Below are 16,889 nucleotides of genomic sequence, written 5' to 3' on the forward strand. Positions count from 1 at the left end.
GGTTTGGACTCTGCATACACTCTAAAGCCTCGTACACACAATTGGACTTCCAGCGGTCTTTTCCGTAGATTTTGGTCCGAAGGGCGTTTTCAGCCAACATTCACCAAACCACGTGTTTATTCAGCTATTTACTGCCACTCTTTGGGCAACTTCTGCTATTGTTGTATGATGTTTAGCATTGGTTGCGAGCATGCATGTTTGTACTTTCTATTTTAGTTGGACGGACTTGTATACACACGATCGGATAAACCCGACGTAACAGATTTATTGCCAGACAGTTGGTGAGCATGAACAGCCAACATTTGTTGTCGTTAATTCAGCCAACAATTGTCTGATGAAGCATACACACGGTCTGATTATTCGACACAACACGTCCATCAGACAATTATGGCCATAAAATTGGATCGTGTGTACGGGCCTTAGGTTTAAAATGTGTAAACATCAGTTACAACATAATCTTTTTGTGCATCCATGCAATATTTTCCATCAGTTACAAACATATCATGACTCTGGAAACTGCTACTGAAGATTTAATATTACAAATACAACAATTTTAGTATATTAAAAAAATAGATAAAGATGATTTAACAGACTGCTAAATAATACATAATGCCTATAATGTCTAATGTGTTTAAAAATTGCTCTCAGCTGAAATGTCTCCTAAAATTAGTGCAATTTCCTGCCAACTGCCTCTTTGGTGCTAGTACTAAAATTCCTGTATTCCTTGTTTTTTAAGTTCTACCCCCGATGACAAGAAACTGGGACAGCCAATCAGGAAACAAAGATGGGAGTTGTGCCATGCACTCCGATATTAAGGAAGGAACTACATCTGTTTCAAGAGAAACGTAAGCTGTAAGCAAGCTAAATTTGGTATTGAAAGGGAAGGTGATCAAAAACTAAAGTGCAAAATATGTATAACTCCTATGTAGCCCATGTCAATTATTTTGTACAAAAAGAACTTTGAACACAAGGCTGTACAACTGTAACCCTAAAGAGTGCTTACATCTGTGTTATCATTTACAACCAGTTTAGGGTATAAAATTGGTACAGAAAGCCAACAAAAATACCGTTTGCCCAAAACAGTTAGATGTTCATAGAAAGATTTCATAGCTAAGCTATAAAACAGTAGGGTCTAGATATACAACAAAAATGTAGCTACGGTTGGGAATTTGTGGCAACGTGGCATATGCTTACATTGCGAGAGTCACAGTTCTTATCTTGTTGGAATTCTTTATTTGTCAGTTCATTGGGACTTGATGTTGTATTTACAGGTGCAATTGTATGACTCTGGAAAAAAATGAAAAAATATTAATATTAACATCAACGCTATAAATAACCAAAAAATAGCAAAAACAAATAATCAACTACTTGACTCCCAGGCCAAATCTGACACTCCTCACATACAGATACTCCTTGTTTAATGACTTACCTGTTTAATGACCCCTTGTACTTACGACCAGCTATACATCATTTTATTGTACAGTACAATACAGAATTTTCGTTTGTGTTCTGTACTTATGCAAAATAAAACAATGTTATTGAGCTGAAGTTTTGTGTTTAGGCCTTTTTTCACGATACAGTAGTTAAGAATGTTTAAAATATTGAGTACTCGTGTCTCCTCGTTTAACAACCAATTTGTTTAACAAACTGGTCGTTGGAACGAAACATTTTTTCTATAAAAATCCTTAGAACCACTAAACATTGTAACATGGGTCAGAAATATAATAATATTTTTTTTTTGTGTTGTTTTGTTGAAATCAACAGTGTGTAAGAAGTCAGCTGGTCAGCTTAATTGATCTTTTAGCTCCTGTGCTCCGCAGGGGATGGGAGATGCAGAAAGCATGGTGTCCAGTATCTGGAGAAGCTAGATGTGCCAGCACCAGGTGTTGCATGCTAGCCTTAGCTAAATTCAAAGTGCAATTCAATTTCCCTATTCTGGCAGAAAATGTCAGACTATTGAGAGTCTCTTCAGTGATGGACAAAGGAGCCGATGGCTGCAGGTCTCACAAGGAGGTAAGAAGACGCATGGAATTGGGGAGACCGATCCATATGGGCTGTGCTTTTCTTTCTGCACTGCTTGTAGTCCTGAATTGTCTGTGTGGTCCAGGTGCTACGGTCAGGACACACAGCCCCCTGAGGACCCGTGAAATGCCTATGAAGGACCTCTGCCAGCCAGACCCCCTTTTCCCTGCCAAGCTGCCTGGACTTTCTCCGCTGAGGCCCCCGTTGGCTCCCTGAATTGCTGTCCTGTTCCCCTGGACTTTGCTGTACTGAATTGTGGCCTTGTGATTCTGCATTAAGTCCCTGCTGTATTAAATTACTGCCCTGTGCCTTTGGACTTATCCCTTGATGTGCCCTTCTGCCACCCTGTTTATTTTCTGCATTCCATCACGTTGGCCTTCTCTGTATCTGACTCCCTGATTTTTAACCCCCCAAAATTAAGAACCCCTTGGTCAGGGGACCTAAAATCCCTCTTGATCTCTGCATGTGTTATGTTCCACCCACACCTCCATCACAAACATTATATATTTTGCAGGCAGAGACCATGTAGAGTAAAATGGTGGGTGTTGCAATTTTTCATTGCACGTGGTATTTGCGCAGCATTTTTTTTTAAAACACAATTTAATTGAAAAATAGATACTTTAATGGATTGTATTGCACACAAGCACAATATAATACCATGTTATCCTGAGTAAATAGATACCTAACATGTCACACTTTAAAATTGCGTAATCCTTTGCCAAACTACGGAACCTAAGAAATCTTGCACCAAAAAAGCCTTTGCAGGTTACCAGCTTAGGGTTACATGGGTGGTCTGTAACTAAAATTATTGTTCTCCCTCTGACGTTCATGGTAATACCTCATATGTGTGGTGTGATTACCATTTACACATGTTTGCAGGGCTTAAATATGCATTTGCTTTTGCACATGAGCATAGGGGGACAGGAGGCGCTTTCCAATGTTTTTATTTAAACATTGTTTTACATGGTCTCTTTTTTCTTTTTTTATCAATTCAATGAACAACATCCCTTATGATAGCAATAAGCATGACACTTCCTCTTTATTAGACCTCAGATGTCTCCTCTGGCCTCCAAAGCATCTGATCAAACCAAGATTGGTTTGCAGGCATCATCCTGGTATCACCACTTAAACCCCAGGACTTCATATGATGTTCACCCGGGGAGAAGTGGTTAAAGTGGAAATCCAGGCTATTCCTAACTAGCTTAAACCTGCCCCCACCCTCTTCTAAATCCTATTCTAAATACCCTGTGAAAGAAAGATGATCTTCTCCCAGTGAAGGCTTCAAGGGAATGGAGGGACAGCCAACAACTGATACCCCATAGTAAGCCTATGGGTGACGTCACCGTCCAGGCATTTTAGCTGTTGTTGACAATCTCTCCTCTTTCCTGAAGCTGGACACTGTGGAGATCATGTGACTAGGCCAGGGTGCTCTAAAAATATAAAATTGTAAGCATCTTCCTTTCACAGGGTAGTTAGAATAGGATTTTGAAAGGAGTGGGGGCAGGTTTAAGCATAGCTAGAAATATCCTGGAATTCCACTTTAAAGATAAATAGACAGCTACCTCATAAATATTATACCTGAAATGTCGACTCAATAGTAAAGAAGCGCCCACTTAAACTTGTGCAAATAAAAATATCTGAATAACATATTGGGAAATATACAAAGCATCCATCATAAATAATATTTAGTCAATAAAACAACTCCATGATCAAACAACCAAGATGCAAGCCAACTAAAGATGTCATTCAGGTGAACCTCGTATGTGTAGGGCGAATTCCCACTCTCGTCATCACGCTTGGATGCTTTTGAGCTGTGAGGGTGCTTGGTTTGTATCACCGTAGTGTGAGTCTAGTATTTTTTGTGATTTGTGAAATTTTTGGCCTATGTGAGTGTATCCTTTTAGTTTTCTATAAAAACTTTTTAGGTGGTTCTTCACTATTGTTAGTCTCTTTTTCCATCTTGATGTATCCGTCTGTGATCCGGAGAATGGCAGTCTGGAGTGGGTTATATAAAAGTGCTTTTAGACCTTCCATTTTTTTGGGAGGCTTATTATGAAGATGAGCTTACTCTCCTAAGGGATTAGTCACTGGGTGTTTTTGATTTCTACAGTACACTGGTGTCAGGAAGATTGTCATTTGCGTATTGGGTGTTTAATCATGGACTTTTAGATGTTTTATTTATGATGGATGTTTTGTATATTTCCTAATACATTTTTTAACATGTTTATAGTTGCACAGCAAAAAACACACAAGATGGCACAAACCTCATGCATTAACACAGACACATTTATTAAGTCCACCAAGACAAATGGAAACTCACAAGTGGATAAAAACAGTAAGCATGGTGGGCCAGATTCACAGTGGAGATACGACGGCGTATCTCCTGATACGCCGTTGTATCTCTGTTTCTATCTATGCGACTGATTCATAGAATCAGTTACGCATAGATAGCCAGAAGATCCGACAGGTGTAATTGTTTTACACTGTCGGATCTTAGGATGCAATACCGCGGCCGCCGCTGGGGGGAGTTTGCGTCGTAAACCAGCGTCGGGTATGCAAATTATGAGTTACGACGATTCCTGACAGATTTTTGCGTTCGCTACGTCGCCGCTAGTCTAGTTTCCCTTCGCAAAGTTAGTCGGTTTTTTTTGTGCCTTAACTTTACACAGCAATCGTATTGCTGTATAAAGTATGGCCGTCGTTCCCGCGTCGAAATTTAAAAAAATAATGTATTATGAATTACGCTACGTGCGTCGCCGTTCGAAAAAATGACGTCACGGTGCGCAAAGAACGGCGGGAGTTCGGAAACGGAGCATGCGCGGTAGGTCCGGCGCGGGAGCGCGCCTAATTTAAATGGCACACGCCCATTTGAATAGGCCCGCCTTGCGCCGGAGGCCGCCGGCGTAGGTTTTCATCGCAAGTGCTTGGTGAATCAGGCACTTGCGATGAAAAATTGCGGCGGTGTAACGTATCTACGATATGTTACGCCGCCGCTGCCCTACGTGAATCTGGCCCGGTGTACTTTAGTCGAATGCAGTGTAACCCGCCCTGGGACCGAAACGATTAGATGACTGACATATTTTGGGGGACAGGCTTCCTTCCTTAGAGCTAAAACCCTTTTGAAGGAGCCTATCCCCTGAAACACATACATTTTATAATGCATGAGGTTTTTTTTTCAGTTTATTAAAGATATCCCAGTCTGAGGAGGTCTTTGTGGCAGTATGGATTGAAGCATTGCTAATGAAAACCCCTGGATTTAGTGCTGGAGTGTTTTTGGAGATTATAGTTGCACAGGCTTAAGTAGGCGCTCCATCCCTTTTGATATGACAATGCTATAAATAAGTTAAAAGTACACCAATGTATTTAGAGAGGTCAATATTAAGATTAAATAATTAACTCAACTTTTAGAAATCAAAATCTGGCCTGTGGCTTGATGGAGAGTCAACTTGATTCTCCATCAAGCCAAATCTTGGAAACTGTTTAGCTACTTTAGCATGAGGAACATGGTCAATGATTAGACTGGGGGGGGGGGTAGTCTGTCCTTATGTCAGTGGAGGAAAGTTTCTGGCCACCCTTCCATAATTTTAAAGGCAGAGGATAAGAGAAGGATTTTTTTTCTTTGGTTTTGATAGATATCATAAGCCACAGCAGTCTTCGTGTTTAGGGGGTACAACAATTAAGTACTCATCCTCTTTAGAAACAGAGGGTATACATGTGGCATGGATTTTCCCATTTTCTAAAGGTCTAGACCAGGTATTTGCAATTAGAAAACCTCCAGCTGTTGCAGAACTACAAGTCCCATGAGGCATATAGCAAGACTGACAACCACAAGCATGACACCCAGAGGCAGAGGCATGATGGGACTTGTTGTTTTGCAACAGCTGGAGGTCCGCATATTTGCATATCCCTGGTCTAGACAATCTATTATCTGATAGTTGGGGTTAATAGGCAAATCGCTTTAGGTTTCTTTCATTTCCCCAGGTTCTTGTTACAAGGAAGGTGTCCAGCTTGTCTACTTAGGTGGCAGGTGGCTGGCTGAGTAGCAAACTTCATAGAAATGGCAATATACAGCCATATGATTTGGTTCACCTACTTGCCTCCAGCAAAGGTGTGTTACAAAGTGCACATTAATGATTTATAAAAATATTTTCATTTGCATTTACAATATATTAAAAGAAAAAAACATTTTTTGCAATGTTTTTTTCTGTTCCATACAAACTACAGAATTTTGCAGCTTATTTCTAAGGCTTCTTGGGAAAAAAACAGCTTGCCACAGCACAAAAATGCTTTCAGACTCTAAAACTTTGAACTCCTGAAATGGCTAATAAAGATACAAGGACCTGAAAAGAATTCCTTCTTCATGTTCTCGTTACATGCCCCATACCGTCTATCTATTGAGAAACATGTAAGTGCCTTTCACTGAATGAAATACTGCAGATTACATTCATTTTGATCTATAGAGCATTTGTAAAGACCTTTGCCTGTGATAAAATAACCACTTTTATACGCTAAATATATTTCTTTGTGCTGCACGTACCAATTTACTCCACTTACAAGCAAACACGACCTAGCTGTTCAAAGCACAAAAAGAAAAAAAAGTGAATCTTTATTTAGATGCATAATTAGGGATTTTTGGGTTATGGCTAAGCATTATAATACTGTTCTTAAAGTGTATCTTTAGCCACAACTTTTTTTTTGTTTTAGGTTTGATGAAGCGGGCAAAGGTTACAAGCTGAGCGTCTGTCAGAACAGTAGAACAGTACTTTTATGGTGATAGAACCTTCAAATGGTGGTAAGTGACACTTACCTTAAGTACTTTAAAATTTATTTTATCAATGTTGTGCTAATAATATCCCTGTTGGCATCTGGGTTATGTGTGGACAATATTATGTGAGGACAATGTTTAAACCTCAAATCGAAATACCACACCAAAATATTTGAGTCTAACGTAAAGTTTTATTTCAAATTTTACTTGTGTATACTTGTAGGCGCTATAACTTTTGCGCAAACCAATCAATATATGCTTATTGAGATTTTTTTTTAATAAAAATATGTAGAAGAATACATACCGGCCTAAACTGAGGAAAGAAATATATTTAAAAAAAAAAAAATGGGATATTATTATAACAAAAAGTAAAAAATTATGGGGTAGATCCACGTACCTGGGCGCATCTTCCCACCGGGCGTAGAGTATCTAAGATACACTACGCCGCCGCAATTTTTTTTTTTCGAATCCACAAAGAATTTGCTCCGTAAGTTACGGCGGTATAGTGTATCTCTGGCGGCTTAAGGGCGCGAAATTCAATGGATGTAATTGGGCCGTGTTTTATGTTAATACGTCACCCGACGTAAACAACGTTTTTTTTTTAACTGCGCATGCACCGTCCGTGGGGGTATCCCAGTGCGCATGCTCGAAATTAACCCGGAACAAGCCAATGCTTCCGACGGTGACGTCATTCTATGCAAATCCTTATTCGCGAACGACTTACGAAAACGATGTAAAAAATTCAAAATTGTACGCGGGAACGACAGCCATACTTAACATTGAGTACGCCACCATTTAGCAGATTTAACTATACGCCAGAAAAAGCCAATCGAAAACGACGTAAAAAAATGCGCCGGCCGGACGTACGTTCGTGGATCGCCGTAAATAGCTAATTTGCATACTCGGCGCGGATTTAGACAGAAACGCCACCTAGCAGCCGCCGAAAAATTGCATCTAAGATCCGACGGCGTACTAAGACGTACGCCTGTCAGATCGATCCCAGATACCATCGTATCTTGTTTTGTGGATACAAAACAAAGATACGACGCAGGAAATTTAAAATTACGCCGGCATATCAATAGATACGCCAGCGTAATCCTTTTGTGGATCTGCCCCATTGTGTTTTTTTCCCAAATTTTCTGTCTTTTTTTGTTTATAGCGCAAAAAATAAAAATCACAGAGATGATCAAATACCACCAAAAGAAAGCTCTATTTGTGGGAAAAAAATGGAAAAATATGTTTTGGGTACAGTGTTGTATGACCGCGCAATTGTCATTCAAAATGCGTCAGCGCTGAAAGATGAAAATTGAAAGGGGGTTTAAGTGCCCAGTAATGAAGTGGTTGAATGAAACATCTCCAAAAGGACACAGACATGAAAATATAATTAAAAAAATTGTCTGGGTTTTATGTACTAAAAATGTTTTGGCTACAGATACAGTTTAAAGGATGACTGTAGTGAGAAAAGTATGGGATCTGGCAGTACTAGCCTTATTTTAATAATGCTAGTTATTTTGCTAGTAAAGTCAGAGAATAGTTAGATTTTCAGATTTTCACACTTTTCATAACTAGCCTGTTGGGTAGACATGTGCAATTTTTTTCATTCTGAATTAGTTTCTTCGTCAAATTAGTTAATTCGGAAAAATATTAAAATGAACAAAAACCTGTTTAACTAATGTTTACGATAAAGAAAATGTGTAAATTCATAAATTCTAAAATTCGGAAACTCGTAAATTCATAAATTCAAAAATCTGAAAAATCTGAAAATGTGAAAATCCGAAAATAAGAAAAAAAATCTGAAAATCCGAAATAGTAACTGACTAATAATAATAACTATTACAAATTCTTAAATTATAGGTATTGGAATTTTCCTTATTTCTACGTATTGTAACAGCTCTGTTGAACGGGAGTGAACCACAACTGCGGTTAGCAAGGACTTCAATGCACTACCCTATGTGAGAATTCAGTATTGGACCCCAGGCATCACTCCAATCAGAACAGAAGTTTGGGCGTTCTCTACATCATCTCTCTCTCACATAAGGGAATGTATTGAGCTACTAAGGCTGGACGTATTACAACATGCGACCAAACCCTAGCATTTAAAAGTATACAATACACGAGAAGATTCCAATGCACTTCTGAATGCAAGTGATTATCAGTACCGGACCCCAGGCGTCACTCCAATCAGAGAACAGGAGTATGGGGGTTCTCTACATCATATCACTTTAACATAAAAAAGTGCATTAGGCCACTAAGGGAGCAGATATGAAATACCAGCAGCCCTTAGCATAGAAAAGTTAAGGTGAACATGTTCAGTAACTAAGGGTATGGGCCCATAAACAAGTAACAACTTATGTCAAGCACGTAGTAAATAGGAATTGTAATGGCATCTAATAATTGCATAAGCAAGGCAAATATAGCTCAGCTAATTTGAGAGTATATGTCCCTTTAAGATGTTCCACAGCAAACAGCCAACGGCACAACAGTCAGTCCCAAGTAGTATGTTAATAACTAACAACTAACTAACAAGCCAGAGTTAAATACAGCAATTGTTAAGGAGCAATATATGTATCAGATCTAGCACTACAATTGAAACGATTGTAACTTATCCGTTTGCAGTGCTTGAGTGTAGCAGCAAGGGATTCCGTAGTGTAGGTTGTCAGCAAGGAAGATCTCCTAGGTTGTCCCCAGCAATGGCAGCCTGGATGCAGTTAAGGTAGTAGCTAGATAGCCATGGAGTTGCAGCCTGGGTTAATATGCAGCATTGGGGGCGATGGCACCAGTGTTTATAGCGTGGCTGAGCTACGGCTGACAATAATAGAACGGTGTGTGTACAACACACCGTTCTATTTAAGGTTGAGAGGCATGTGTGCCGTATAGCGCGCTGATGGTGCTCGGCACTTTCACGTTCCAGGCTGGAACGCACGCAGCGCTGGGCGATGACTTCATTGCGCGGCCGCAGCGTCGCATTCCAGCGTGGAACGCATTACGGCGCCAGGCGCCGATTACACTTAAGCTCCATAATGATATATAAGAAAGACTAATTATGAATTCTAGTGAATAAATAAATTCTGGTTTTGATTTTAATTTACAGTACCTCACCCCTCCTGACGAAGAGTGATGCAAAATACAGCGTGCTGACCGGATCCACAACTAATGCAACAAGTCTATTGCTTGATGCTATATTTGTAATGTTACTTATGTTAACACAACAACATGGTTTAATAGTGTTGCCTTCTTAGTTAATGTGAAATCTCCATTAATTGCTGTAAAATATTGTAATATTTAGCTTGTAGCTAGGGAGGGTGTGCAACATCGCGTCACAGAAGTGTCTGTTAGAACAGACAGTTCAGTGCCTTAGCTTGTGTATACAAACAGTGGGACCCAAACCTCATTGTTCTACACATATTCACTTCAAAGCATCCCATGCTGGGATATGCAATGAAGGGAGGCAAACCCGTAATCAATACTTAACTTCCCAGGAAAATTCAAGTCAATCTCCTGCTCAGAATAGTCAGGGGACTGACTTATGCAAAGTATAGGGATTGGAAATGTAGCCAGTCCTTAATCGGGAATAGGGAAGCCCACCAATCAGAGCCATGCCATGCCAACCAATGAGGCATTAGCCTGTAATGATATACATAGACTAGATGGGAGGGAAACGCTCACTTTATGGGAGAGCAGCCATCAAAATGGAACCTTGGTGCAAAGGGTAACTATGGGAAAGGTCTGCCTTTTACTTGTAACTAAATGTGTTTGTAGATTGATGTTTTAAGGAACATATTCTGTAGTCCTTCATGTAATTCTTTTGTTTTAACCTTATTATTATTATTATTATTATTATTATATATTTCTTCCTTGGGGTAGACTATAGATAGATGGCTGTGTATTAGATAGTTTCAACTACTCACCAATAAATGTTGTTATTGTGTTAAAGCTTTCACTCTTGGTAAAAAAACTCTCATTTAACCCACATCATATCTTTGAGATATTAAATCTTAAATATAATAAATCGGTAATAATAGGATAATTTGATTTGGCAGTGATTATGGGCTGGTCATGAATTTTTTTTACAGTATTTCATGAGCATGCGACAATTCTGTTTTCTATTATTGTATTTTTTAGTACCATGTTTTTAATCAAATAATTTTTTAGCAGCATTTTTTAGGTGGTACCTCCCAATACATTTTTAGAGAAGTACAAAATCTAAATTTGGTTACTCCTTTTTGTGTATAACTTGTGGATTACTTTTATATAGTTGTAAATAAAATGTATGATTTTACAAAAAGGGATAGACCTTTGCTAAAAAAAAAAAAATTCTGATTACGATTTGACACCTTTAAAGTCAGTGACTGGCATATGGCTTTTCTCCAGGGGGCTATTTCGATCTTCTACCATTGATAATGGCCTCAAGGGGATCTATCTGTTTGTACTACATTGTACCATCCTGTTTGTACACAGTTGAGCTGTCTGTGTTTTAAGGCTATGTGTTCTGATAGAACCCGGACCCAAAGACTATAATAACCCTTACTCCGGTTGCCTGTCCATACTCATCTCTCTTCCCCCTTTGCCTGCTTGGTTTTCTTCCATTTTGTTGGAATAAATTGTGTGAGGACATCTTCTATATGGAATATATGAGCCACTGGCCCTTATGAGTATTCCACAGCACACCACTGGATTTAACCTTTCGGATACAACTGGATTTAACGTTTCCGATATAACTTTTTTGGAATAAGGCTGTTATTCTACCGCAAGATAGTGAGACCCGCTTTCTCTCTTGCTACCAACAAACCTTGATTGTGTCCTGACGAAGCTTAACAGCAAAACGCGTTGATGCACAAGGGCTCACTGTATATCATGTATTTCAATATATATATATATATATATATATATATATATATTTTAACTCTATTCTATATGCTCTCTATGTACCATGTGTTTTGTTCAATACATTTTGTAATTTTTCCTGAATATTCTCCATTGTTTACTGTGCCTCAAAAGTCCGACCCTGGGTTGCCAATATTTGGTACCCCCTTTTTTTCTTGTTCCCTTTATCAATTACGGATGTGGCTATGTGAGTGCTTTTCTTCTCGATTTTCATTGAATAGTAAGGGGTCACAGCTTCTGTATCTTTGGCAAAAACCTGTAAGCATTTTTAAAATACAGTAAATACTTGACATGGGCTCCAACCCCTACCACTATATAAAACTAAAAAGCTAAACTGAGTTTAAGCTTTCGAAAAATTGTAATCCCTATTTAACTAAAACCTTTTAATCCCTATCTAACTAAAAGTAATACCATTTTAAGAAATTTATTTTTTAATCAGTAACAAATTACATAAAGAAAACATAACCCAATCCACTATACATTCCCTTTAAAACCACAAACAAAATTAGCAACTTGACCATTTCAATACTCTTGTAAATAAGTCTCAACGCGGTTATAAAACCCACATAAATCCTTCTAAAACTGAGTTATTGGTTTTCGGCGGACCCTAAAATGGCCTCTAGCAATCATTACTGAACATCTGATTGGCTGTTACACATTATAGTGCTTCCAGCCTGTTTGCACAAAGTCATTAAATAAGATTTCCAATTTTATTATGTCTTACTCCATTCAGATCCCAGGGTGATCATCATTTTAAATTAATTTCCGGATTACGATTTTGTTTTGCACGAATAAATGCTTAGATGAGATGAGACACATTTCAGAAAGATGCCTGGATAGGTGTAGAAAATGCTTACAAAGCTGGGAAATGTCTCTCTGCTGGGTATTGATAGTTGTGGCAGAGAGATGCAGAAGGCTGTTTGCTAAGAATTATGAAATGTTTAAATCGTGTTGCTGCAGCTGCAAGGCCAGAGATATTTGATGCATAAATCACCTTAATGTATATGAGACTGTGTTTCAAGTTCTTAAAGAGATGCATGTATCAAGGATTTTAAGCTGTAAATAAAAGAACAGTCCACATGCAAGTCGTTTGTGTGCAAACGGGAAAGAATTTCCTAAAGGGGAATTACAGCTTACAACATGTTTCATTTAAAGTACATCTGCCGTTAGAGAAATTTAAGAGCTTCCATTGCTAACTACCTTCTTAAAATGCTAATTGCTCATATGGGGTGGGTCTAACTAGTGTACCATAGAATTGGACGTTAACACTCGTGGATGCTTATGGCTTAATCATTGATTATATTGTAGAATTGGAATGATTACAGAAATACATATGTATGTAACAGGTCATACATGTCTTCATGCAGAACATGTATTGTTTAGTTACATAATAAGCCCATATAATAGTGCAACGCAACTCCTTAATACACCTACAGTGCAAGTGCTATGTCATCTCATAATAATTGATTAAACTCATACTGTATATATATATATACTCATATAGGGCCAGATTCAGAAAGGAGTTACAACGGCGTATCTCCAGATACGCCGTCGTAACTCTGAGTGTGAGGCGTCGTATCTTGGCGCCTGATTCAAAGAATCAGATACGCCAGAATTTGTCTAAGATACGACCGGCGTAAGTCTCTTACGCCGTCGTATCTTAGTTGCATAATTACGCTGGCCGCTAGGGGCGCTTCCGTAGATTTACACGTAGAATATGCAAATGAGCTAGATACGCCGATTCAGAAATGTACGCACGCCCGGCGCATTGATATACGTCGTTTACGTAAGGCTTTTGTTGGCGTAAAGTTACCCCTGCTATATGAGGCGTAGCCAATGTTAAGTATGGACATCGGAAAAAGCGTAGAATTTTTACGTGGTTTACGTTGTTTGCGTAAGTCGTACGCGAATAGGGCTGTGCGTAAGTTACGTTCACGTCGAAAGCATTGACTATTTGCAACGTGATTTTGAGCATGCGCACTGGGATACGTTCACGGACAGGGCGCATGCGCTGTTTATTAGGAGCGTCAATTTTGTGGGGTCACAAGTCATTTACATACAACACGCCCACTACCAGTCAACTTTGAATTACGCGGGCTAACGCCAGCCCATTTACACTACACCGCCATAACGTAGGGCGCAAGTTCTTTCTGAATACGGGACCTGACTCACTAAGTTACGGCGGCGTAGTGTATCTGAGATACGCTACGCCCGCCTAAAGATAGGCGATTCTATCTGAATCTGGCCCATACTGTATATATATCAACTTAAAATTTCAAGCATGAAAAAATGCTAAGCATGCAGCAAGTGAAAACAAATCATACATACAATTTAATCATGAAATAATCCCCCAACATTTTTAAAACTTCCTTCCTCTTCCACCTCTGTGAATTAACAGGATGTGATGCAAAAAAATAGTACATAAAGTGCCCATGCAATCCTCCTCTTGTGCTCACTGGCCACTCACCTCCTGTTTTACCATAGAGTCTTAACAAGCTGTTGCCCTTAGGGGTATACTCAAATCATTGTGGCAAGTAAATCATCTGTTCCCTCTGCTCGACTCTCTCCTTTGTAGGTATAATGAAATCATGGATGACAGTCATATGCAATAGAAGATCGAGTGCTCTTCATTTAAAATATTTTTTTCTTACTAAAATGTGTTAAATTACACACACATAAAAGGCACTTAAAGGGGTTGTAAAGGCAGAAGCTTTTTTTTATCTTAATGCATACTATGCATTAAGATAAAGAAGCCTTTTGTGCGCAGCAGCCCCCCTCAGCCCCCAAACACTTCCCTGAGGTCCCTCTCTGTCCAGCGATGTCCACGAGTGTCTCAGCCATGCAAGATTCTCCTTCTTGATTGGCTTAGACACAGCGGCGGTTCCATTGGCTCCCGCTGCTGTCAATCAAAGTCAGCTAGCCAATCAAGGGAGAGAGGGGACGGGGCCAGATCAGGGCTCCGCGTCTGAATGGACACAGCTAGCTGTGACTCAGCTCTGGTGTCCCAATAGTAAGCTGTTTGCTGTGGGGGCACTGAATAGGAGGGAGGGGCCAGGATCACAAAAGAGGGGATCTGGGCTGCTCTGTGCAAATTCACTGCAACAGAGCAGGTAAGTTTAACATGTTTATTATTTTTATAGGAAAAAAACAAGACTTTACAATCACTTTAAGCCATGCCAGCTGATGTCCGCTCAAATACAAACACCGGCTTGCCACCATATATAACTAGGAATGGCTGCGGGATGACGTCAGATGTCGTGCTCCTATCCCATACTTGTTGCATCCTGGGTCTGGACTTCCTCAGTGGTGGTTGGATTATTTCATATTTAGTTTGTTTCTTTTCCGTTTGCGGCATGCTTAGAATTGTTTGCTGAAATATTATTAAATGACTCTTAAACCACTTAAAGGGTCACTAAAGGATTTTTTTTTAGCTAAATAGCTTCCTTTACCTTACTGCAGTCCTGTTTTCATGTCCTCATCGTTTGTTTTTGCTATGATGTTGCTGTAATCCTTCTCTGTTCTGAACAGTCTATTTCCTGATGAAAAAAGTCATGGGAGCGTTCTCTCTGTGGCACTAATCAAGGAGGTGTGATTACTGTGTGTCTTAAACCCCTCAGAACCAATCACTTTCGTTTTACAAACCATCACTGCCCTCTATTGGCTCTGTGTCTCTGTACTTCACAGAAGCATGAAACTAGATGCATAAACGAAACTGAAAATACAGGTACATTATATGATTGATCTTTATCTATTTTTAATCATTTTAAAAAGGAATCAGTTAACTATTATGTCTATATACCCTGTAAACAGTAATTTCAGCAAAAAAAAATTCCTTTCCTTTAACCTCCCTGGCGGTATGATTCTTTCAGAAAAAACATGCTGAAAGCGGTACCATTATTTGCAAGGAAATTTGGCGTTTTATATTGTAGGTCTGTAATTTTTAGAAATAACTCACTTAAATCTGACCAAACAAGATTCTAATAGGCATCCCGTGTATTACATTTTTTTAAAAACAAAATTATAAATTATAATATAATAAATAATTATAAATAATTATAACAAATAATAATATAATTATAATAAAAATTATTCAATAATGTAATCAAATTAAAATCACTGAAATTTGCTCAGTTGCAGAATTGTTGCTGTCATTATTTTTTTTTTTATGACGAATTTCCCCACAAATCGCTATCGCACAATTCTGCAAGTGATTATAATTTATTATCGCTGTTTTTTAGCTGATCTAAAACTATTTTTGACATAAAGGGACACTTTTGGTTGCTATGGACAATCTACAGTTTGCAGGGAGAAAAAAAGGTTTTTATTATATAAAATGACATGCAGGACACTGGGCAGACCACTAGGGACAGGGGGGGTGTGTTTTTTTTACATACAGTACTGTAATCTATAAGATTACAGTATACTGTGTGTATAGTGTTTGTTTACGTTTTTGAATTTGGCGCCGTTCTCCGTCCCCGTGCGTCGTAACGTCGCAGGGAACGGAGACCGGCGTCACACGGAGGCACTATGTGAATCGAGCGAGGTCCCGCTCGCTCACACAGCGCGGTGGCATCGCTGGATCCAGGGACAAGGTAAGTAAAAAGTGCCTGTGGATTCAGCGAGGCGAGCCGAGACTGACTCGGGGTTACCGATAGTAGCAGGAAAATCTAACCCCGAGTCAGTCTCGGGAAGACCGCCAGGGAGGTTAAGGACCACCTAACGCCGATATACGTCGGCAGAATGGCACGGCTGGGCACATAGACGTATATGCTCTGAGACCGTGCCTGTGGAACCCGCAGACCCGATCGCCACAGTTGACCCGCGATCGGGTCACAAGAGCTGAAGAACAGGGAGAGGTGAGTGTAAACACACCTTCCCCGTTCTTCTCTGTGGCATTGTCACTGATCGTCTGTTCCCTGTTATAGGGAATGACGATCAGTGACGTCACACCTACAGCCACGCCCCCCTACAGTAAGAATCACTCCCTTAGGGCACACTTAACCCCTTTAGCACCCCCCAGTGGTTAACCCCTTCACTGCCATTGACATTTTCACAGTAATCAGTTCATTTTTATAGCACTTTTCGCTGTGAAAATGACAATAGTCCCAAAAATGTGTCAAAAGTGTCCGATGTCGTAGTCATGAAAAAAATCGCTGATCACCGGCATTACTAGTAAAAAAAAAATTATTAATAAAAATGCTATAAAACTATCCCCTAT

The 16,889-nt window shown here is 39.4% G+C and overlaps 1 protein-coding gene across 2 annotated transcripts in view; it reads right to left on the reverse strand.

Annotated features, from left to right (window-relative positions):
- Positions 1-349: 349 nt before the first annotated feature.
- LUZP2 (leucine zipper protein 2) overlaps positions 350-16,889 on the reverse strand; it is a 701,970-nt gene continuing 685,430 nt past the window's right edge. For both annotated transcript variants that reach the window (XM_040328360.1, XM_040328359.1), the window contains one exon: positions 350-1,287. In XM_040328360.1, coding sequence (XP_040184294.1) covers positions 1,156-1,287 — 132 coding nt within the window. In that variant the 3' untranslated portion in view covers positions 350-1,155. The remainder of the gene's footprint in view (positions 1,288-16,889) is intronic.

Source organism: Rana temporaria, chromosome 11 (genome assembly GCF_905171775.1).
Source record: "Rana temporaria chromosome 11, aRanTem1.1, whole genome shotgun sequence".
Classification (NCBI taxonomy): domain Eukaryota; kingdom Metazoa; phylum Chordata; class Amphibia; order Anura; family Ranidae; genus Rana; species Rana temporaria.